Source organism: Anser brachyrhynchus, assembly GCF_964034855.1.
Source record: "Anser brachyrhynchus genome assembly, chromosome: 4".
Taxonomy (NCBI): Eukaryota; Metazoa; Chordata; class Aves; order Anseriformes; family Anatidae; genus Anser; species Anser brachyrhynchus.
The window spans coordinates 17,459,297-17,484,628 of record NC_137698.1 but is presented as its reverse complement, the minus strand read 5'-3'; the positions used below and the strand labels follow the sequence as shown (position 1 = coordinate 17,484,628).

Here is a 25,332-nt window from a genome sequence, read left to right as displayed (position 1 = left end):
CCACCCTGGATAAAAGATGAATAATTTTAAAATATAATGCAAATATATAGCATATTCAGAGGATGAAGATTGAGCAATTCAGATTTTCTGACTAGAGGGTTACAGGTTAGCTGAAATACAGCTAAAACTAGCTGAAATTTATTTTTATATTGACATTTAAGCAGAGAACAGAACATTTTCTTTTGTTTGTTTGTTTATTTGTTGTTTTGCTATGGCATTGGCATAGCGCAACAGCAAGGATGAGTAAAAGTAAAACCTAAAATACTAGGTATGTGTCAGTTTGTTACGATTCTCTTTAAAAGAGGTAAAGTTTGCCAGCGATGGCAAACCAGTTGTTCCAAAGAAATTTTTTGTTTGTTTTTATTTCTTTCTTTATTTTTTTTTTTTAAAGAAAGAATATTCAACTTTAGAGTATAAATCAGTTACAAAACTTGAGTTTACATAGCTCTCCACTTTATTGCCTGGCAATCTCACATATTCAGGGTGCTAACAATCTGCATAATTCCCCATGGCAAAATGGATAAACTTAAAAACAAAATAAATGTGCTCTTCAGGGGAGGAATTATCACGCAGCCAGTTACCAATTAAGAGGCAGTCAAAATAGGTTACAACAGGACTACTGAGTTTGACTGACATGGCAGTTTTCCTTATAAAGATTCTGCTGCAGTTTAGACAGCTCAAAAGTGTTTGCAGTTCACAAGGGAAAATTTATTTTTTGCACATAATTGCATTTTGTGGGGGTTATAAGGTCTTAACTATAAATGTCACCCTGATGTAAAACATGAGAATTATCATGACTTAAATTGATGTTGTATATTATTATATGAAAGGAAAATGGAATTCTTTAAATCAGTTCTTGTTGGCATCTGCTACTTTGAATACTTACTACCTGAAGTTGGTTTAAATCCTTAATGACTGTGACAAATTCATTTTTGAATGAAAGATCAGATTCTCAACAGAGGTCAGATTCTCAACAAACAAAAGTTCTAATCTACTTTCTCCTACTTTGCCATAAATCATTTGGAGAGAAACAGTATAAATGCTGGAAGACTGACACTGTGGTTTCATGTTAGATCTTTTGATATAGAAATATTTCTATAGTCTCAAACAGATTAAAAAGTCTTTGTTCATTGCTACCAAAATAAAATAAAATAAAAATAGAAAAGATCTGGGTAATCAGTTTAAACTATTGTTGGTCACTATTTTTTGGCTTGTTTTTATTTGGTAAGCCAGATCATTTAAGTGATGGGATGAAGGTTGGAGTATTTTGTTGTTTTCTTTTTTCTTTGCTGAGAAGCAAAAGATAATGTCAAACTGTATCCTGAGTGAAGGTAAACACTATTCCTTTCATTGCTCTTGGACTCGGAGAAACTGAAAATACAGTCTTACATTGCTGAAACCAGAGCTAGGAAATATTCAGGATATGGCTTTTATTTTCATTCTGAGGGCCATGTCTTTCTGTTTTTGTTTCCTTTTACTTTTTCAGCTGCATAAATAATAGACTCTGAAATATTTTCATTTTTTAATGTTTTTAGTTATATTTAAGTTTCTGAAGAGTACTTCGATCTTTATTTATTACCTATATATCATCCTCCTTTAAGTATATTTTGTCCCTAAAATTCTCGAGACTTGACATTCTTGTCAATAATTTTGTCAAAAAAGGAGTCACTAAGCCACTTCTGCACATCAAATATCCTATGGGAGCCTGTTACTAAGAGAAAGCAGAAGGAAAAGTTTTGTCTGAGAAGGATTGATGTGATCAGCTCTTAGAAAGTAGATCAGTTGACAGATTTTTTTGTTTCTTTGTTTCAGTGTCAAACAACTTAAAAAAAAAAAACTGACAAACTAGTATATTTTTTCACTGCATTTTAGGATCAGATGGGAAGGTGCATTGATTTAATTACAATGCTAAGGGTAGAAATTTTATTAATTTTATATTTATTTAAATTTGAATTAGTACACTAATATCTTTGCATAGTTCTATATCAGCTAAGTTCTTTTAACAAATTTTGTAGATTTTATTTTAATTATAGCCATGAGTTTAAAGGATAAAATGTGTAAAATCATTGTGTTTTCAGTGAACAAGAAGGTCCAGAATCCTGGTACTGCTGACTAGATTCAAGAAAGAAAAAAAGATGCTGGCCAGCCTCTTTCTGAAAAATTACATTGTTATCTATTTTAATTTATTATAATGTTGCATATACAGGTTTTTGAATAAGTTTGGACACCTTTACATCACTTGCATATATTCATACACTCAGAAAGTTCTAAACTTAAGAATTCGTAGGAGTCATTCTGTGGAAGCACAAACCAAATCTAATTTTTGTTAATAACCTTTGCTCAAAAATCAAATCTCAAAACACACAATAGAACTATTTTTCACTGCCATTTAGGATAAATATGGGGGGGAGGGGTGGGGGCGGAGATCTTGGTACATTTTTTAGAGTCTTAAGTTCTGCTGAAAATAACTAAGGTGCACCAGAAATATTTTACAGAGATTTTAGTAAGGTTATAAAATAATAAGATTATAGTAGAAACTTAAGTGTAATGGTTTGTACTGACAATTGCTGTAGTATTGAGATACAGAATTGCCTAGAGCTGTTTGGCCATCCCTCTGTCTTTAGTAGAGCTTAACTATTTGCCAGAAACACATAACAATAAAACCACCATAGGGCTACGACTAATAACGAAAGGCTGAAAAGAATCTTACTTTTTTGTATGCCTGCATGTACATTGTTGTTCTTATGCAGAAGTACTCAAACACCATGCATTAAGTTTAACAATGTTGATAAGGAAATATACTCATTTTTAATTTTCCATATTGCTTTACACTTGTGAATTTAATAGAAATTCACTCTTTAGAACTTTACTGGTTAATTCTGCAGGTTGAACAAATGGTCCAGGTCTGTGACATTTCTCATGCTGTTTTAATCTAAATGTCAGTGTGGAAAGCTGCAAAGTCACAGAACAGTATTTGTTTTGGAAATTTGTAGTAGAAAAGTATCTAGTATGGAAAAGTTAGCCAGTTACAGAAACAGAAATAAATTCACAATAGTTTGAGTGTAAAAAGACAAATAGTTAATTATATCTTTGGAAAAGATCTGTGGTATTAAAAGGTGGCAATTATCTATGACTGCAAACTTCACACTGGTGCTGTTGCCACTGAAAAATAATATGCTTCCCTGAAGGGACATCTGCTGTCTCTTTCACTGAACCATAATCCTCTACACAGAATTTTCTGTCCTCTGTTTTGACCTTGAGAACAGGGCAGGTGATGGCTTTTAGTCAGTGATTGGCAACTCTCAAAGCAGATTTTCTAACAGAAAAGCAATTTATTGAACCACCAAGTCATGTCCTACAATAAAGATGGGGATGAAAATCTTCTTTCCACAGATGACAAATTTTAGAGGAGACATGCAACAAATTCTGAGCTCAGATACAGGCCAAGTTTGTGTCATAGCAATGGCAAAGCTTCTTATTAAATCTTTTGCAAGGTTAAAGAGTGTACAAGAGCAAAACCTGAGTTAATACTTTTCAAGGTTACTTTCTAAATGCTGGTGTGTCAGAATCAAAGGCTGATGCCTGCCTGATGTGTAGGGGATATTTTCTTAAGCTTGAAATACTCTTTTGCTACCCATCTTGTTCAAGTTGATGCAGTTTTTGTATTGATTCTTTGTAACACATAGTGATAAAAAAATACACATTTTATTAAAAAAAAAAAAAAACATATTTCAGTTGAAGTTCTTGTTCTGGTTCTACCCGAAGAACTGGAAAGCAAAGAGTATCTTGCTTATTAGCTGCTTGCATACCTATTCAAAAACTGAGGAGACTGTACCAACCAAATATGTATCAGTCACCTTAATTCCCTTTTATGTGAACAATCTTTACTAATAGAGGTTTTTAATGCTCTTTTCTGGCTAACAGAGTATGAGATAACCACACCCTCCTCCCTCAGATGGGAAGAAAACTTGTCAGCATGTGTCATCTCCCCTCAGAAATTCAGCCGTAGTCATAGAGTCAGGAATAGTATGTGGTAGAGAAAGGAAGAGGTACATCACCCAAGGAAGCTTAATGAACAAGTGAAAAGGATAAAAAAAAAAAAAAGAGAGAGAGAGAGAGAGAGACAGTGATCCTTTCTTATGAGAAGATAAGGAACTGGTCCTGAAGAAAGACTGGACCGGCTGTACAAATTGTGGACAGGTGTAGGTCTTGGTTCCATAATTAAAGCAGAAGAGTTACAAATCAGCTTCTCCTGCTTAAAGCCAAAGACTACGTGGAAAGTTCTGTGGCTGTTATAGCTAGATACCCCAAAGGGGCTGTTCTCAATATTACCACAGATGCTACCCTCATGAAAGAAATGCTGCAAAGACATTTTTGGATGGAATCCCCGTGCTTTACAGTTGATAAAATATATGCAGAGACCATTGCCGTAAATGTTGACGTCTTCAGCCCTGGCTATGGCAATAAAAATGTTTTCTGAAAATGTAGAGAAATACGTTTTTCATAATAGATATTACTAGAGATAATGGGTGGATTATCTGCAATTCCTGTCATTGCCACTCTTATTTGGTTTTCTTTCTGATGCCTTGAGCAAAGCCTCATGATAAACATCCATAGAATTGATAATGCTTGCATCAAGCAAGTGCAATAATGAAGCCTGAAAGCATCTAACAATTGGTGTGATAAGCAACAGGTGCATGCAGGGGAAGCTCAATGAAGTAGCAATATTCCTTTCTTTGTTGTTGGTGGTGGGGTTTTTTTGTTTGTTTTGTTTTGTTTTGTTTGGTAGTGTGTATCAGAGTTCATTTGAGATGTGTGTGCTTCTGGTTATTTAATCAAGGACAGTAGAGAGAGCTAGCATTACAGAAAGCATTGTCAAGTTAATTAAGATCCAACAGTCACTGATTCTTCTTGAAGGAAGGCTTATCAGGAACTCTCAGCATTGTAGAGAATAATATAGCTAAGTGAAGAAAAACAAAATACAGATAAACAGTTCTGACTTGTTGTTGAAGCTGACACTAATGCTAGTGGTATCATTTAGTCATATTAGATAATTTAATCATAGGTTACAGCCACGTTAACTTTCTATAAAACATTGTTTAATATTCATCTAAAATATTCTAAGCATTTTTAAATTAATGGATAGTCTTGTCTTTTGTGTCATTTTTATTTAGCATATTATTTTCAATATTCACTTTTTAATATTTTTTATTAATAGCAAGTCTTCCTTTGCTGCTTTGTCTTAGCTATACTATTGATTTCAGATCTCTGCTACTTATGTAATTCTGAAATTCTATTTTGTACATTAAATTGCCCTTGGAATTTTTTATCTTTCTTAAGCTTTAGACTTTGAAAAGTTATATCATATAAATCACACCGAAATAAAAACTTGTGATGGAAATATTACTTCCATATAGTCCTTTGCTGGATATCTGAAAGGTGCCACAAAAATGGAACCCAGAACCTACTCATATGTTGGAGAGTTCACATTTTTCAGAACTTTCATGTCAGATTTCCCAGAGGTTTAGTTGAGCATAATGAACTAGGTTTAATTTGGTTATTTTTCACTTTAGATTGGGGATAGCATTTGATTTTGTGCGACTATATATCAGCATATAAATTGACGTGTTTTCTGTTATGCATCAAGTGAGGAGGGGTTGACACTTACTTTCTTCAGTCGTAGACATCTCAGGAGCTGGAATTCTGCTAAAAGAATTACGTATGTCCAGGTTATCAGACCCTGACTACAACATGATTTATTTTCTATCAGCTAGTGAGTCTAAAATAAATGCAATTTAAATTCTTATAGAGCCATGGTGGGATATAACATGTCTGAATATGCCTTGATTTATATATTTTTTTCCTGTAATATTTTCAACCTTTTCCTGGACTTAATTGCTAGTATCCTTCAAGTTCTAATGCTTTAAGGTAAAAAGGCATGAGAAACACACTATTGTTGCACTGTAACAGAGTATTATGGTTTACACCAAACAGGAACTGAAAGACTGCTTTCCAATGTTAAAATAATATAATGGACTGTTAGATTTCTGTTGGATTTAACCTTCATGTCAAAAATTCATTCAGTAACTGATATACCTACACAGCAAAAATATGATGGTTTGCAAGGAGTGATGTACAGTCACTCTACCCTTACTGTTTTGGCTTTAGATTTTAAATTTAGATTTGCATTGGTTTCCTACATTTGCCAAAATTAAAGTTTTCTGGGTGCTTTTCAGCTCAGTAATATACAATTTCACTTGCTGTGTCACAAGCTTAATGACTATGGAGTGAGCTTTTGGCACTTTACAAATGTACTTGGAGAAAGCTTGTTGTCTTGTTTCGTTTTTAGTTGGGATGTTTATACTTAAAGTCCATTCAAAATTTTGTTTGATGATTCCATCAATTCGAGAAAAGTTGCATCTTTTATCTGCTATTTGAATTTCTGCTTTATCACTAAGTTTTTCTATGCATGACTGAGTTCTGCCATAATAAAAATTTCATGGTGCATTATATGAGGAATTAAAACAGGGAGGTTATTTCTGTCTGGAGGTTATAGCAATGATTGCTGTGCATCTTTACCAGTGCATGCAGCTCTCCAGAGTGCTGCATATGATTCTCATGCTATTACTATACCTATCAGGTTTGCAGCATCATGAAGCTGGATGATATCTGTGACCAAGAACAGGTCAGAAACCCAATCAGTACTTTTGATTTATGGTAGGAATGTGTGGTAAAGTTGATAAGGAAGCAGACTAGCAAAAGCATTGCCATAGTGTTGCAGTTTTCCAGACTTTGTTAGAATTTTAAGGAATTCAAAATATCAGAAGAAAAACTTGAGACTGAAATCAAACTGAGCGGAAAGCTTTGGTTATTCCACTTCAGAAAAGTAAGTAACAAGAAGGGGAGAAACTGGAGGAGATGATGTGGAACAGGTTGACCAGAGAAACTGTGGATGCCCCATCCCTTAAAGTGTTCAAGGTCAGAGTGGATGGCCTTGGGCAACCTGACCTAGTGGGCAGCATCCCTTCCCATTACAGGGGCGTTGGAACTAGACGATCCTTAAGAGTCCGTTCCAACACAAGCCACTCTATCATTCTATGTGTAGGGCAGTTTTAAGAAAGAACTGACTTAAAGGTAAGGAATCTTTCTCTTTTATAAGATATTGAGGTTCTGTAAGGTTTTGATTGAGTTTAACTTAGTATGTCATGGAAAGTTGCCCATCTTGCATATTCAACTTGAATATCTGAACCTAAAGGCTGACCAAAGGCAGAAAAATTAGATCTTTTGAGGTGACAACTGCCTTTAGCATATAAGAAAGCTGACATGGAAACAGGGCAGAGATCAGGAACTGAAGTAATATCCTTTGATGAACAAAAATTAACTAGAAAGTATGTTTCTTGAGCATTGTCAATACCTAAACATGTGATATTCCCTTTGGTATCAACTAGGCTGTGTTTTATTTTTTCCCAAACTGTTTGCTTGTGTTTTGTTTACATGCCATCCATAGCTTTACATTTCTTTCGTGAGTCAATTAAGTGAGGTCTTTGTCCTTCCTTGATTTGGAAAACTAGATAGAATTTGTATCTCACTGAAAATACTACATCAACATTTGAAGGAACACTTATGAAATAGGTTTTGATATAAAATCTACAATCTACAACTCATTTTACTGGTGCATTATTAAAAAAAAATAAAATCTGACCATTTATTTTCTCTTCTTTCATTGATGACTATTATACATCATTCAGACTTGCCATAGGAGAATGAAGTAAATTGACCTAATAGTTGCCTTGAGTACTTTTCCAACACCCCCCTCCCCCCCCAAATCTGCACTATCAGAGTTAAAAACAAAACAAGGCAAAACTGATTTTCAATAAAATTTAGCCATACCTGGAGTGTTCCCTTAGAGCACAAATCCAAAGGTTAATTATGATTTTGCAATCACTTTCTCAGTTCTGAGTGTAATTAGGGATTAAATTGTGACCCCCAGATCAGAAAGGACAAAAAGGCATGAATGAAGACCATACGATTACATTTAGAATTTTATTTTGGGAATGCAAGAATACAGAAAATCCATAAAATATCTAAAGTATCTAATCTAACTGGGTCATACTTATATAAATTCTGCTCATCTTGGAATCGTCCAGGAATTACTTGGACAATATCTTATTTACTTTCACCTGTTTGAGGTACCAACCTTTTTAGTACCTTACTCTCCTGACACTTCGGAAAAATTGTTAAGAATATTCTTCAGAATATTTTTGGAAACATTGAATATAAGTAAATAAGAATGTTGGGAGTATTCTTGGAAATAATTGATTTTAAGTACTCAAGATCTCAGAAATTTTTGGCATTTGTAGGTTTGGTCTTTTCAAAACCTTCCTTATTGAAGTTCCTTCATGTTTGTTTAATGCTAATGATTAAGTTAGTGTTAACAAGTTTGGCTCTGGGTTTCCTAGCCTTATCTGTCTGTTTTCTTACTCCCTGGAGTTTTTTATTTCACCTTGGTTACCACTTTCACATTTGCAAGGAAGGGAGATAAGAAACATGCTGCTGTTCATTTTCTGGATTCTGGACAACTGGTAAACAGCTAAGGAATGATCTCCCCAGCCCCTCACAGCTTCTTTGCTCTGGTTTCTTTTTGACTGACACCAAGTCTTTCATATTCTCTTTCTAAACTCTTGCAGTAAATTCTAATTTGAATAGACTAGTTTCAGTTGGAAGGCACCTCTGAAGACTCCAGACTACTTGCTCCAAGGCAATCTTCTTGCTTTTTATCCCTGATCTGCCTGAGCTGCAGTCCTCCATGTAGCTCATCCTGGATATTATCTCTAAGCATGTGGAGGAAAAGAAGGTGATAAGGAGTAGTAGCCATGGTTTCACCAAAGGGAAATCATCCTTAACCAGTCTGTTAACCTTCTGGGTTATAACAGGCTGGGTAGATGAGGGGAAGAGCAGTGGATGTTGTCTACCTTGATTTCAACCAAGGTTTTTGACACTGTATCCCATAACATCCTCATAGAGCTCAAGAAGTGTGGGTTAGATGAGTGGACAGTGAGGTGGATGAGAGCTGGCTGAACTCAGAGGGTTGTGATCGATAGCACAGTCTAGTTGGAGGCTCTAGCTAGTGGTGTTCCCCAGAAGTCGGTATTGGGTCAAGTCATGTTCATCAGTACCTGTATGAACATATAGAGTGTACCCTCAGCAAGTTTGCTGATGATACAAAACTGGTAGGACTGACTGTTACACCAGAAGGCTGTGCTGCCATTCAGAGAGACCTGTACAGGCTGGAGAGGTGGGCAGAGAGGAACCTCATGAAGTTCAGCAAAGGCAAGTGGGTCCTGCACCTATGGTGGAATAACCCCATGCCCCAGCCATTGGTATGCATGAGGAATGCTTACAAAATCGTCTTGCAAACAGTATGACTTGTTCCACTTGAAGATTTTCATTGGCTTTGCAAAATACATAAGACCCCATGTAGTTGGGCAACAGAGACCTGTTTTTAGTTTTCTTTTTCTTTTACATTCTTATTAACTTAGCATCAGGAAATAATATTAGGTGAAGAAGAACTTCTTCAAGGATGTTCCTTCAAGTTGGTCACAACTTTTACAGTGTATGCATACAAGTATATTCTAAATATGTAGCATAAGTCTGTTCCCAATATTCATAACACTGAGCTCAAGAAATTAATGGAACTCATTTAGTAGCACCACATTTCTTTATTGCATATAAGATAATATGTTCTCTAAGTTCACCTCTATAAGCAAAGATATCATACACAGCTGTATAATTGCCAGCAATGGAACAGGTATTTGCCCTATTGTTGTGTGTTGTTGGTTTTTTTTGTTTGTTTATTTGTTTTGTTTTTTTGTTGGGTGTTATATAGAGCTCTTTCCATTAAGTAAATACATGAAATTATTTACTAACATACCAATATGTTTTTTATAGTTTATCAGCCTAGGGAATTATATGAAGAAAGTAACTAAGCATATTCCTAGGCTTGTCTATCTTCAGAACAAATCTTTACCCACAGTATTAGTGTTTATATATTCATCAAAACATTGTTTTAAGTTTCCAATTTATAGGAAAAAAAAAAGTGTGATGACAAACTTCTAACTTCATACCAATATCTGAATGTAAAGTATTTTGTGGATTATCAAGTCCATTACACTGCAAGCTGAAGTTCACATCAAAATAATGCCAGATCTAGTGACCGAGAGCTACAATTATCCAACATTTTTATGCTATAGATATCTGTTAATTTGCATTCATATAGCTGACACTCATGTCACTTTATAGTCATCTTGCAGATCTGTAATTCCACTGATTTTAGCTAAGTCTTCTCCGAGTTGCTAACTCCTCTGAGTAGACTACCTTTGAATACATTGAACATTTCTGTCTCTAGGCTTTTCATGTGAAAATAGACGTGCAGGTAAATGCTGTAGATAAAATGCTGGACTGCTTAAATTGATAGGAGTTTTGATACTAGTTATATTTGGTCCAGAATGTAAGCTTGCAGCTATATATTTTTCACCCAGGAACTAAGGAATGTAGAGTTAAATTCTTGACTTTTTCATTCTTTTTTTTTTTTTTAATAAGACAAGGAAAGGAGAAGAAAGAACGCTTGATTCACCTAATTTTTCATTATCCTGTCCTTGAGAATTTGATACCTGAGGTCTTTACAATTAGAGCCAGAGCACAAGAAACCTGAGAGGCAGCCTGAGAACCATGTTAAGTATTTTCCAAAGGTGAAAGGAAAGACGATTTTAGGTCACGCAGTGAGTATGGTTTGGTAGTGTATGTTACCAAACCCTTAACTGAGAAAGCAAAAATAAGTTTGGGAGTACCTTACTAAAGGTGAGATTATTCTGAGAAGCATCTTCTTCGAGTACTGAAGAGTGAAAAGTGAAAAGGGCTCCTTAAAAATATATTTTGGCCATGCAGCTTTCTGTCAGGACAGCCAACTTTCCCAGAGCAGCAGTTGTTTGGACTAATGATCTTCAAAGGACCATACGGAAAGTGGAAATCAAATCAAGTGTTGAGAAAAAGGTCCTAAGCAGCTGCTTTTGTTGCCAAAAGCTCCCTTGATTGCATCACATGCTTAGCTCAAACCAGTCACACTGAACACAGTATCTCACTGATAATTACAGCTCTTTATCTAGAAAGATGGACAAGTCAAGTAGCAATGTTCATCTGCCAGATTCCATGATGCAGAGCTAATTAGGACATGAGAGCGGTCATAGGGTCCAGTGGGAGATGAAGCACACCTGAACTCTTAGAAATTAGCTCAGAAAAATTTCAGACTTTCCAGGGAACTGAGTACTATTTAAGGGTAATAATCATTGTGAAAACATCTGCTAAGAGTGTTTCTTGCAGAGCAAATACCTAGATTCAAAAGAAAGGATTACATGAGTAGAAGTTTTAAGTGCAAACCTAATGCATCACCCAGTTAAAAATAAATCTTTTTATATGGCTCCTTAACTCCTTTCTCCCTCTTCTTAAAAACCTTTCAAGAACAGGAAGAACTGCTTTGTCAAGTCCACACTCACAAAAGTCCATCTAACCTAATAGGTTCAATCCAGGGATGACCAGCAATAGATAGCCAAGGAAGTATCTATGAATGAAAGGATTATATAATAATCCTCAAAAATATTTTCCTAACCTCTAGTCATTTCTAGCTAAGGCTCAACTAAACCCAGCTGTTTCTGTCAGATGTCCTACTGCTATTGGATAAACTTTTCTTACATCGGTTGCTTCATAGCCTTTCCTGCAGATTTTGTGGGATGTGGAGAAGTTGCAGCCCCCCCTACCTATTCAGGAATACATATAACTGAGCTGAAACAAAACTACTGCAAATCAGGATTGAAGAATTTTTAATATAGCACTATGTCCAAGTAAACAGGTATAAGTGAAAACTAGAAAAAAAAAAGTCTCAAAAAAGATCTTAGAAAGCACAGTCACCTTCAAAAAAGCAGAAGAAAACAAATGGTGTGTTATATGACCTCCTCATCTAGCGTTCTCCTTCTTTGCTTTTTAAGAATATTGGTAACAATGCTTGTTACCATCACAGAGATGCATGGCATATTCAGAAAAGTTTTAGCAAATGCAATCCAAATAATACAGGTTGTACAGATTAATAGAATTATGTAGAATAGCATTGATTAGGTTGTTAGAAAAGTATCCATAATCAATATATGTAAAAGGATAATGAAACAGGTTTGTGTTAGGGTTTTTTGAATTTTTAACTTTGTAATAACCTCAGGAAATAAAGTCTAGTTTATATAAATTAAGTTCAACTCTGATTTCTAAATTAGGGATTCTATGCACTAAATGTTTAGGCTTAAAAATAGTATTTTTGTTATTCTTTTATACAAAAATTTGATTTGAAAAATACTTTACAAAATTATATAAAAAAAAACTATTATATTTGATACAACTCCCCTCTCAGCATGCATGTTTGTATTTAGCTCTAACGTAATTCTACCTCATTTTTTTTCTCTCATTTATTGTCTTATACATGTTTCCCAGGATAGTCCACTGGTCTTACAGTCTGACAGAAATGTAACAGTGAATGCGAGAAATCACATGGGACAGTTAACTGGACAACTGACAGTAGGTGAGTGTTCTTTATTGACTGTTATGTGCAACAGTTTAGATTTATGAATAGTTTAATTAATATAGAAAATAAAACACTGAAAAGTCAGAAAAATTCTCGTCACTGTAGTCCAAAAAAAAACAAGACACACAGTAGATCATAAAAGCATAATTCAGCAGTAGCTGAAGGCAGAGAAAATAGGAATGGCCCCAAGTAGTTAAAACATAGCTTAATGAAAAAAAGATTACTTTTGAGACAGCTGTAACAAAACAAACAAAAAAAATCTGCAAAACATGTTTCAACAACAATTTCAGAGGGGAAATAACCATTATTTTCTTACAAGTTCTGTCAGTCTTCCATTATTTCAGTGAGAATTTGTTTCTCCCCGTTACTCTTGTAATGTATTTAGATCAGCATATATTAAAAATCAGTTGGAGTAACAGAATTTAAAAAACAAACAAACAAACTCAAATACTTCTGTAGTCACCACAAACTTTAAATAGAAATTGATCATACTGCCTGTCATTCATTAAAAGGTGTCTGATATTTTGCAAAATATTACCAAATCAACATTCCAAATGAAGTAGGGGAAAAAAAATACCTATCTCTTCACCTGTAGGCTCTTTGCCTTGATTCTTTTCGTGTATTTGTTCCCTGTGTTTATTACTTCTAATACATTATAAACACTTTTTATCACAAATCGTATTTACTGTGTTAGTGAATATGTATTACCAATGAAGTAATATTTTGTTTATATTTTCATTAGTATAACAGTAATGAAGATGTTTGTTGCTTTTCAAGAATACTGGCTGAAAAAATTGGTACAAAGTAATGTTCTAGATTTGATAGAAAACAATACATTTTGACTGGGAATGGGGTGAAATATATACAAACACATATATACAAATTTCAGAAGACAGTCCGTTAGACTCCACATCTTTTCTTTTCACATTACTTCTGGGTTAAACTCTGTTTATCCACTCTTTTTCCTAATGTGCTAAGGATATACTGACAAAATAGTTTTAAATTAAACTGTAGTTGTATTGACACTGAGATTTCATACTGGCTGGAGACTGTGGCTTCAAGTTGTAAAAAATCTTTGGCAAGTGAACAAAGAGTGACACACCATCTGCACTGATTTTCCTGAATGAGCATATCAAATGAGTGTGCAAAGGTAACCAGAATTGCTAGCAGATACAGATGAGGAAGATTAAGCAAACACCTGTTCCAGCCATATTGCTCTTGCCCATGTGTTTATGGAACACAGTTCTGCTTCATCTAGTAGCTGTAATACTAAAACCTTCCAATTCAGCTCCTAATTGTTAAAAAGGTGAGTTGCCTATGGTAGACATTCACGGTGGCTGAAATATATAAGATACTCTTATGGCTGGCACCATTCTTGCTAAGTAAATCTAACACTGAAAACATGAGTGTATCTAGGCTGGCCTACTTAAGATGTTGTACTAGAGGCTAATATTATAAAAACATGAAGTCCTGAAGAAAATGTGTTCTTATGTTACAGTCATTAGAATGAATACCTGTAAGCTTCTTAGTGAGTTTGTAGCTGGTGCAGTGTCTGCAGAGCAGGAGTTTGATAAATTGTAATATTGTATTTATGTTCTTTCTTCCTATTTTTTTCATAATGCCTATATGGCCTTTACTTATATTTATATAAAAATATTTATTTCTTTTATGTCAGTTCTTCATAGAATATTGAATGCATATTAAAATATATCTTATTTTGATACTTATAATTTAATATTTCTTAGTCTAGGCACTCGGAGTACAATCAGTGAAAGCCTGAACATTCTACTATTGGAAATCAAAGAAATTAATGGGCAGTTAAAATTCAAAATGTATTGTTCTTACATTCCATTCCAAAAACATCTGTTGTGTAAGTAGACTAGAGACAGACAAAATCTTGATTTTTTTTGTCTAGGTAAAAGCATAAAAGCATATGCTGAGAGAAGGGGAGGGGACTTGTCTATAACGGGTTTGCTGACATCAGAAAATATGTTAAAATGTTCTGGGAAGTCCCTGCCTTCTTCAGAACTGCTGTTTGTCCCTCCACTGATGCTGCATGTTGAATCAGCTCTTTTTGTGAAAGGGGTGAAAATAAACAGCAGAGGAAGCAGCAGGGAGAAATACTTGAGTACTAACAAACCAACAACAACAACAACAAAAAAAGATGATCTAGTAAACAACTTTGAAATGTTGCTGTGTTAATTTCTTTTAAAAAGTTGGAAAAATAATAAAAATTACAAGAAAGAGTGCAAATTTATATGCATGGTAGGATCATTCTGAAAGGACACCTATGCATTCAGGTGGATAACAATGCACCTCCTATACATGTGATGTCACTGACATTTTATGTGTATTTCAACTGATATAAGTGATGTTAAAAAGCAGTAAGTAGCCTAGTCTCTTGTGTTTGAGGTTAAAATTGCTGGTCATGTCAACTTTTAGGAAAATGAAAAATGTCTGTTGTATTTGGAATTGGGCAATGGAAGTTAAGTGAATGTAAAGCCTGGGCTGGGGTGGTAGCAGTGAAGAAGGAGAGGAAGTCACCACTATAGCAATGCTTTCAGTTGGGATCTACACAGACAGAGTTAGAAATGCAGTTTTGTCCTCAGGTCTTGTTGTGACATATGGTCAGGAAACTGCCAAGTTTGTATGTGGATCTCCAAAAGGACTCCACAGCCATCAATTTTTAGACATGCCATTAAATACCAACAGACCAGAAAGGATATCTCCAGAATAAAGATTTAAAGATGATCATGCATTGATCTGTTTATCTAAGATAAGGAGAAATAATCAGACCTCCCAACCTTTCTTTAGGAAAACCGTCTGCATTATGCATTCTACTACGTTACCTTGACACAACCTTTTCACTCTGTTCAATCAATGTTTGCATAGTTTAAAGCAATATGGAAAAACATCTACTTATTTTCTTCCTGTCTTAGAAATGCAAAATAGTTATTCACATCAAACCAGAAATCTGTTATCTCCATAATGTCTGCACAAATCTTCTTCCTGTCTTTCAGTGAAGGACATAAGGAAGACAAGTGCTAAAGGGATCAAAATTAAATATGGCTGAAAGGAGACGTTTGAAGCCCACATGTGTACTCACTGTAGCTTCATCTTTGGCTTTGATTATTACTCTGTCAACTTTTTTCATTTTTTTTTGCAAACTTTTTTTTTTTCTGCAATAATTTCTTCTGACATGCATTTCTACTATTGCTTTACTGTTTTCTATTTATAAAGATCCCTGGGGATATCTGAAACCTTTTTAGAGTATGATGAACAGATAAACGAGCTCATCATTTTTGCTAACCTTTGGCCTCTTTAAGACAGAATCATAACTCATGAGCTTCAGAGCTGTGCAAGTCAGTTTTAGAAAGCTCCTGAACCAGTAGCTCTACTTATGGAGATTTCTACATCCACACAAATTGTGAAAAAATATTTGATTACCAATGAATGTTATATCACACTTCTTTAGTTACTTTTTCAAAATAACAGGTGGATGTATAATTTTCAATAATCAGCTCTGGTAATGATCGTTAACAGTACTAAAAGATAAAAATTTGTCAAAGTTGATGACACTTTCCATCCATTTACCACAGAATTTGTGCTGTGTATTCAAGATTGCTTTTTCTTTAAAATGTCCTTGCTTGCTTGCTCTGTTCCACCAAGAGTACGTGGCATACTGGGCAGAAATTATTGGGCATTGAAAACAATGGGTGTGTAACCTCATGGGCGTGAAAATAGTCCCTTTCATCATCCTTATCTAAAGGCCAAGTCACCTGTGCCTTTATCTTACCTATTTCTTACCAGGTAGCACATCCCACTACTCCTTCAATTTCAAAGTGTTTGAAATAACTCATTATCTGAGTATTGCCTGTGATGTTCCCTTTGCAAACACCTCAATCCATTTGATAGTAGTTGTCTCTTGTCATCAAAGAAGATCTGAAACAAGAGAAAACATCTCAAGTATCTTGCTTTTAGAATTGCATGTGGCAGAGCTTGTCTGACTATAATAACGCATGTGCACAATTGGTTCTAAATCTTAGGTATATATTGTCGGACCTTTACTTATTTAAGTTTATTATGAACTTGAACTAAGTGTCTATTAAGGCAGTTGAAGTAATAACGTACTTAAGCAACAGTGGAAGGGGAATACTGCTTCTTTATTTTTTAATCTTGCTTGCATAGTTGGGAGACTCAAATGCAAGGTCTCCTTCTCAGCTAAGCATTGCAACAGCAAAGTAGGCTCAGAATGGTTCTACACATATACCCTTTTTCACAGTAGAAAATGGAAATAAAAGGTCTCAACTCCTCTCTTATCTATGTGGTTGTTTTTATATCGGTGATGGTAGAGTGCTGAGGGAGAGAAGGAGTGATGTTGTTTTTCAACCCCTCATTAGCTGCATCTACCTCTCAACTGGGCAAATAGGGATCAGAATTTATTTGTGAAAAACAAGTAAAATCAATTCTTTTTCCTTTCCCTTAAAGGGAAGTTTGCCTACCTGTAGTCCCAAAACGAAAGTGAATTTTCAAAAATCTAAAATACCTTAAACTTTCCACTAGTAACATTTTCACATTAAAACAAATGTTCTGGTAACCACTGTGGTGCAGTAGGATTATGTATTAAAACGTATTACAAAAACAAAATTGGCAAAATGAGTTATCCATTTCTCATGACTCTCTTAATTTATATTCCTTAACTAAAACAGACTGGAAAAAATATATTGGTCTTTAAAACTATCTTAAAAGGTGGAAATCAGGTTTGTAGCCAACCTTTTGCAGTGATGTACAAACAAGAGTATTCGACACTGAACTTCAGACTGAATATGTAATAGTTTAAAGTGTTCATTTTGGAGATTGTATCATTACTCAGGCTCTTCTCTTTGTAGTTGCAAGGGTTTTAACTTTTAATTTTATTCTCTCTCCCTCTTCTAATCCAAGAAAATGAACACAAAATCCATAATTCTTGTGCTAAATTATTTGCATTGCTTACAATTGTTCAGTTATTTTTGCACTGTAAATTGAATTTTCTGTTGAAAGTTACTGTCTAGTGTTTTCCCTTGTTTTACCTGTTGATTCAGAGAATATTTAGATAATTTACACAGCTTAATATTATTAACTTCAAATATATAAGTTCTAAAATATAGTGTTTCTTAACAAAGTAAGAGCCAGTATAGAATGTATAGTATTTATATCCCTATACTTTCTAGGTATAGGAATTTTCAGGAGGAGAAAATATAACTCATCTACTATTGTTAGATCTTTTCAGATGAGGTAAATGTGAGATAACTTGTGCTTTTTTTTAATACAAGTTAGCTACCTTATACTTACTGCAGGGTTAAAGGACCTCTTTCAGCTGAGGGGATTAGCGCAGAAGGTAGGAAAAGCATTGCCTGAGAGGCCATATGGCCTTAAGTCTCCTCCTGGAACAGCATGCGAGAAGAGCCAGGAGCTAGTCAAAAACTGAGCCATGTTGCTCATAACAGTGGAAATGTCCAGCTGGAATCCAGCTCTCATCCCTTCTCATAATTTACAGGGCAATGTGACGTTGTCTCCGTTTCTGTCTGTCTAATCCCTGGAAAAGTCTTATTACAAGCCATCTGGGCTATAACAAGTTTTGCAATAGTAGCTCACATAAAATATGTTCAGATATACTCTTAATGACTTTGGCTAAGCTATTATAAAAATATACTCGCATTGATTAATTATCTTGAAGTGTGGTATTAGGAAAATAATAAGCTCTGAAAACTGGTAAAAACTTCAGCCTCTTTGCCAGCACTTTGATTGGTTTGCCAAAGTAGCCTTTTAAAAATTAACATATTATTTATTTGAAATTCATCCATATTCTGCATTTATCTGTTTAAGTCATCTTGCAATAATATGAAGCCTCTTGACTTGTTTGTTTTGATTCGGCATCAAAAGGCAGTAATAATTAATGGACTAGGAAAAAAAAAGCAACAGTTGCAAACAACTCTTTTCGAGTTTTTATTTCTGTTTCAGTTCTAAGTTAGTTACATCACTCTCTGCATTAATCTACTCATGTAAATTTGACATTCAGTAGTGGTGAACTTAGGCTTTTGTGACTAGACCTTGCATTAACTGATTGGAAAATAATGCTTTTTAATACATACATTACATAATTAAGTCAGGAAAATATTAAATACACAATATCATCAGCTATTCGTAGTCTACTTTGTGCCTGAGTAACAAGATCTCTTTGAAAATGAGGTATTTTACATATTATTTTACAATTCTTTTAGTCATTTAGGTAAATCTTCAATTTCTAAGTAATATCTTTTATGTCATGATTCTTTTGTTATATGACGTGCAGACAAAACACTATATTGCTGTATAATATTTGAAAACCCTATGGCGTGAAATTTATCTTACATCTCCCTTTTGATTCGCCTGTTGAAAAGCATGCTATCAAAAAAATAGTAAGCTATTTCTCTGTCACTCATTAGGACCAAATAGTAATTTTTTTTGGTAGGTATGGCCATTATTTAACTTAAAAGATCCTTCCTGAAATACAAGACCATACAGTGTCAGTTGATATGTCAAGAATTCAAAGTTTCCCTATGAACACAAATGCAAGCAGTAGTAAGACAAAAATTAAATTCTGTGCAATTTCTGTTTGGCTATTTCAGGGTTGAATGTGTGTTTGTTATTGGTTCAAAACAGACTATAGCAAAGAAGGTCTACTCTATCGATATAAGATCCCCTGCTTTAACTTTTTTTTCTTTTTTTTTACTAGCAGATTCTACAAAATCTTCTTCAAGTCTAAAAAGTAATTACTTTTTTGTTTTTGTTTGTTTTTGTTAAAATACTCAGGCTGTAAAACTTCAGGAACTAAAAGTTTTCCACATTCGAGTTTTGATCCAACTTTTCCTCTTTTCTTTTTCTTTCCCTCTGATCTCAGGAAGTCTGTTTCTTCCTAGCATACAAGGTACAGCTTGTGTTAGTTTGTATCTGAAGCTGTATTGATCAAATGTGTAGAACATCTTTTGCTATCTGTAACTGACAAACAAACAAAAAAAAAAATGCAATGTACTTTTACACTAGTCTGATACTTCTCTATATAATATTTGTAGCGTAGACAAAATAAATGCAGGTTATTTCCTCTCTTTCTAAGCTTATTCATCACCTGTGTTCGGAATTTTGAGGTCAAATAGCTCTTTTTCAATGTATTTTTCTTTCAGTAGTCTAGATTTGATGTGAAAAGGACAAGCACATGGAGGAAAAGATGCCTTCCCATAGTTAAGTTCCTAAAGTTTGGGCTTCAGAAAGCCTTCAAGTTGTATGCAGCTCCTGGGCCGGTTGCATTCCTTTTTTTCTTCTGCAGCTGTTTCAGTTTCTCATATATCTTCACTATAAATCTTGAAGGAAAACTTCAGGTCCCAGCAGCTGGTGATCAATGCTGGGTACGCAGAGGGCTGGCTGCATGCAGCTTTCCTGCAGGCTCGCCTCTGCAAAAGCAGCAGTCATGGGCCTCTTTCTTTACTCATCAGAGGGCAACGGTTGATCTTCTGCACCCACTGTCACTTTAGAGATGGTAGGAAAAGGATGAAAGGGAACAGTTAGTCAGTGATTTTCTGACAGTGGTGCTAGAGGGGAAGCAAAAGCATGAAGGCTGTCCAGCGCACTAGGTGTGAGCCCTTAATGTTTCATCCCAGACTTAACTCTAAGGCTTGCTTTGACTCTGGGGCATCTGTAGTGAAACCGGATATAAGCTGACATGGATTTCAGTTATCAACAGTTACTTCAGCAATGCTGCATCAGTCCTCCGCTCACCTTTCCTCTTTATAGGCTTTTATTTGTTGTGGTTTAACCCAGCAGGCAGCTCAGGCCCACGCTACTTCCTGCTCACTCTCCCCAGGTGGAAGGGGGAGAGAATCAGAAAGGTAAACGTGCAAGAACTCATGGGTTGAGATAAGGACAGTTCACTAGGGAAAGCAAAAACTGTGCACGCAAGCAAAGACAAGGAATCCATTCACTGCTTCCCATCAGCAGGCAGGTGTTCAGTCACTTCCAGGACAGCAGGGCTCATCACACGTAGTGGTTTCTTGGGAAGACAAACACCATCACTCCAAACATCCGCCCCTTCCTCTTTACCCAAGCTGTTGTTGCTGAACATGATGCCGTATGGCACGGAATATCTTTGGAGAGTCTGTCCTGGCTGTGTCCCCTCCCAGCTGCACCCCCAGTCTCTTCACTGGCAGGGCAGCACAAGAAGCTGAAAAGTCCTTGGCTCCATGTAAGCGCTGCTCTGCAACAACTAAAACATTGGTGTGTTATCACCACTTTTTTCATCAAAAATCCAAAACACAGCATTATGTGAGCCTCTATGAAGAAAATTAACTTTATCCCAGACAAAACCATGACATTTTTTACCTGATTATATTTTAAATCCAAGTCTGAATAATTCCACTGTTTCCGGATATTTGGCACTGATAATTAGGAAAAAGGATATTTTGTCTAAGTTCTCAAATATCTAATCCTCAGTATTAAAAAAGAAAAAAAAGAATTTTTATGTATGATACCAGAGGATAGGCAACTCTAAGCAGGGGTTTGGTTTAATTGTAGAGGTAAAGTCTTTGAGGGAAAATGTCATTAATGGTTTGCATGGTGGTACAGAAGTGCTACTGTTTAAATATTAATCCATTGCCATCTGTCTTGCTGTTGTTACCCATGCATGGTTGGCCAATATAGACAGCATATCTACAGCCCAAATGTTCAAAGCAGGAAAAAGTGATTTCCTTTTGTAGGAGAGAAATCCCCAAAGTCAAAGAAATAGACAATATTTGGAGATATCTAAACAGGTTTTGAAAAATACAACATACATCTTCAAAAGATGGCACAAATTCTTTGGCCTTAGTATTATTAACTGCTAAAGCTTCATTTAACTGCAAAAGCATGTGCTGTGCATGTGTCATGACATTCACAAGACTGCTGCTGTGTGCTAAGCATTATTAAATTACCTACAGCATCTGGCCCTTTAACAAGTCCCTGACAGGACATCAAGATTTTATTTTTACTTCTTTTTTTTTTTTTTTTGTCCCCACCCCCCGATGTTCAGACAGGTCATTAATATTGGTAAGATTCTATTATTCTACTAGGAGTGACTTAGGTGAAGGACAAAAGAAGGACAAATAAATGTGAAGCTGTTTTAAACTTAACCAGGAAAATAATTTTAAAAACCAGAATAGTGAGATCTTTCTGATGCTCTCCTTTACTTCAGTGCTACAGAAAACACTTCAAAGAAGAAAGTAAAGAGCATGCTGGTCTTGTTAAAGATGTTGAGGTAATAGCAAAGAGTTTTATCAAAAATGTGGGTGAGAATTAATTTCCTTCAGGACTTGGATTCTATATTCAGCTATCTTTAAAAAGTCTGATTTTTAGCAATTGTCTTACTGAGTCAGCTATGGGAAAATAGCCTTAATTTCTATATTTGAAAGAGATTTATGCAAGTAGTTAGTCAAGCCTGGAAATGTTTGTCTGGTCTTTCTGGTTTGTTTATTCATGAAAATAATTTGTCCATACAAAATCACAAACCTCTGAGATATAAAGTCCTAGTTTATATTTCTTAGATGCCTAGTATAAAAGAAAAAAAAACCAACTTATTTGCTAGAATTTGCTCTCAGCTATCTCTGGACTATCAGAAACTGCAAGTCACTATTATGTTATAACTAACATGTGTCTTTAGGTCACTGTTTTAACTTACTTTTCATTTAGAGTTTACAAATAAAATATTTTTATAATTACATTTGATTTACTTATTTATGTCTAAAAATATCCAGTTCCAAAACCAACTTAAGTATAACATTGAAAATGAAATATCACATTGGAAAATATCAGTTAATGTCCATGGCTAGATCATGGCTGTTTTGTTGTGCTTATTAATCAAGATAATTATATTTATTTGCCTTTTAATAATTTTACTTCCATTCAGAACATTATGGAATTTCAAATTCTGTCTTATGCCAGATTTTTAATTGTGCCATCTGTAGATGGGCAGAGGTATCTTGATGTAATGTCTCAGGCACATAAAGGACTTTCAAATATATATTTAATATTGTTGGTTTTTTTTTAATTTCTATAATAAAGGTTATTCCTATGGTGATAAATATTGCAGTTGCAGCTGAATGACGAACAGATGGCACTGAATGAATGATTGGTTGAATATTTTAAAATTTCTACTAGATTTCTTCCTGTAAGGAAAAGCATTCCATAAATCTGAAATTAATTAGTGACCTGGAATAGTTATCCATTCTTGAATCACTAACATCAGTTACAGATCAAAATATTATGGAGTGAGCATTTAAAAAAAAATAAAATAAAATAAAATAAAATTAAATTAAGGACTACATTGCCCTTAAAAGTTATTCTAACTTTAGAGTCCCAAGACTTCATGGGTTTCCATTTGTGAAGATTAGGACAGATGGTCTGTTTGGAGAAACTGTTCTGTTGTTCCTATCTCCAATGGGTTACCAAGGCACCTGGACTCAGTCCAGGTCAATCAGTCACTGAAAGCTTCCTACCCCTTTTGCTTCTGGAAACAAGTGATTTTTTGTTAGGGAAGAGGATGGAGAGTGGTTGTGACAAAGACCTGCCTTTTAAGAACCAAAGGGAAGTCTACTAATCCTCTGTCTCTAATTTGGTCTTTCCTGGGTCTTTGTTTGCTTGTGTGTGTGTCTGTGTGTTTTTGGTTTTGTTTGTTTGTTGTAGAATTTATGTATGAAGCCAGATGCTAACTTACCACATCTGTTTTTCTCTGTGGTGGAGTGATTCTACTTGGCTTGTCATATTACCAAAGCTTTTCCTTTCAGGAAGTCCCTGAATAAAAGTCTAGTTATGTTGCAGGTTTTACCTCCAAGTTCATAGAACCATCTACATTTCCTTTTAGAGTTAGATTTCCTTCCTTCAAAGTGATACATTCCTTTGAGGACACTTTGGAGTTTCTGATGATGCTAAACTTGTCCCATTGTCATAAGATCCTAGTCTTATGACAGTCTTAGAAAGCTATGAATATAGCCTATAGCCTTTCTAAGTGGTATATGTGAAAGGTAGACTACCTAGGAGTGATTCAAATCACAGATGAAGGCACAGAATTTAAGTGTAGCAGGGTAGGAATCTGAGGTAGATGTGAGGTAGATGTCTTCATCAGTGGATTGCGTCTTCTGTGTGCTACAAGTCAGTAGTGAGCTCCATCAAGAACCTTAATCAAAAGAGACACTTTCAGAAACTAAAAAACCTAAATCTGCTTTTATCCTGCTTCTGCAGCGTGCCTAGCCCTTGTCCCGCTGCCAAGGGCAAGGAGACAGGTAATTTTCTAAAGTGATACTGTAAAAACTGGGGTGTATCCTGAGAGCTAGGCTGAGCCCTCATCACCCTATACTATAGTGCATAGTGGATGCTAGTTGTTCTGATGTCTGCAAATTGCAGATCTTGTTTCATTCTTGTTTCTGCTATTTAATTTACATTTAGAAACCTTTTTAAAATTATAATTCAGTGCATTGTAAATGATACCATAGACTATTTCCTTGTCACAACCGGTTATGTCTAAAGTTCATGAAAAACTAGTAAAAGCAGCTGAAAAAAACAATTTATATCCTTTTAATAAAATCAAAAAAAAAAAGAAATGAAGAAATATTGAAAAATAACCTCTGTATAGTAAGTGTAAATCAAGTGTACAAATAAAATTTAAAAATTAGCTTCTAATTTATGCTAACAAACTACAAAAAAAATGTTTACCTAAAAATAAGAAAAAAAAATCAGAATAAGTATGTCTAACACTTAAAGAGAATAGTACCAGTAAGTAAGATGAAACTGAAATACTTTTCTTTTTAAATTTTCACAAAGCAGGATACATAAGAGTTAGTGACAAAAAAAGGTCACAAGGTAAAAATCAAGAAGAGAAAAGGTAAAGAACCCTTAGGTGACGTGAGTATATTTCACTTTATTCAATATAAATTCCAGTGAAATTCACCTCAGAATGCTAAAACAGGCAAAGGTATTTGCATGATTAGCAATTATTTTAGAGGATGTGGTTGACAGATAAGGTCTCAAGGGATATGAAGAGGTCAAACATCAGATCTGTTTTTAAGAAAAGAGAAAACCAAGGTTGTAGAGACTTAAAAATAAGTGATTTTCTATAGAATATCTGAAGTTAATTCTATATCTTAGCATCTTCAATAGAAAAATCAGACTAAAATTACCTAAAGAAAATACATTACTAGAAATAGAAACAGTTTTAGAGAGGAACAAATACCCTTATAATCCACAATATGTTGTATTTTCCAAGGACAAATGCAACATTATTTTTTGTCTCAGATTTTGATCTATAAAATGAGGAAGTTTCATACTCCCCTTACTGCCTTATGCTTGCTCATGCTATTTGATTTGAATGTGATCTTCATTAGCACAGCGTGTAGTAATGTATCTCGTAATATGTTCTGTTCTGTCTTTTTTTTAATTCTCCTTCCTTTTCCATGGAATATGCTGTAAATAATATATGCTGTAAATAATACAGAGATTTAGCAGGCATTGGATTTCCATAAAATATGTAGTATCCAAGCATAACAGTAACCTCATAGCCCAATTCAGCTAATACAATGGAACCTTTCCCACTAATTTTGTACAAAAGTGTAATGTGTGGACTGCTCCGGTAAGTCTTCATTTCGGAAAGGCATATGTTCAGTTTTGTAAATGATTTC

The 25,332-nt window shown here is 34.8% G+C and overlaps 1 protein-coding gene across 3 annotated transcripts in view; it reads left to right on the top strand.

Moving 5' to 3' along the window:
* SGCZ (sarcoglycan zeta) overlaps positions 1 to 25,332 on the top strand; it is a 481,028-nt gene that overhangs the window by 368,702 nt on the left and 86,994 nt on the right. For all 3 annotated transcript variants that reach the window (XM_080590434.1, XM_080590433.1, XM_080590432.1), the window contains one exon: positions 12,529 to 12,616. In XM_080590434.1, the coding sequence (XP_080446560.1) occupies positions 12,529 to 12,616 (88 nt within the window). The remainder of the gene's footprint in view (positions 1 to 12,528; positions 12,617 to 25,332) is intronic.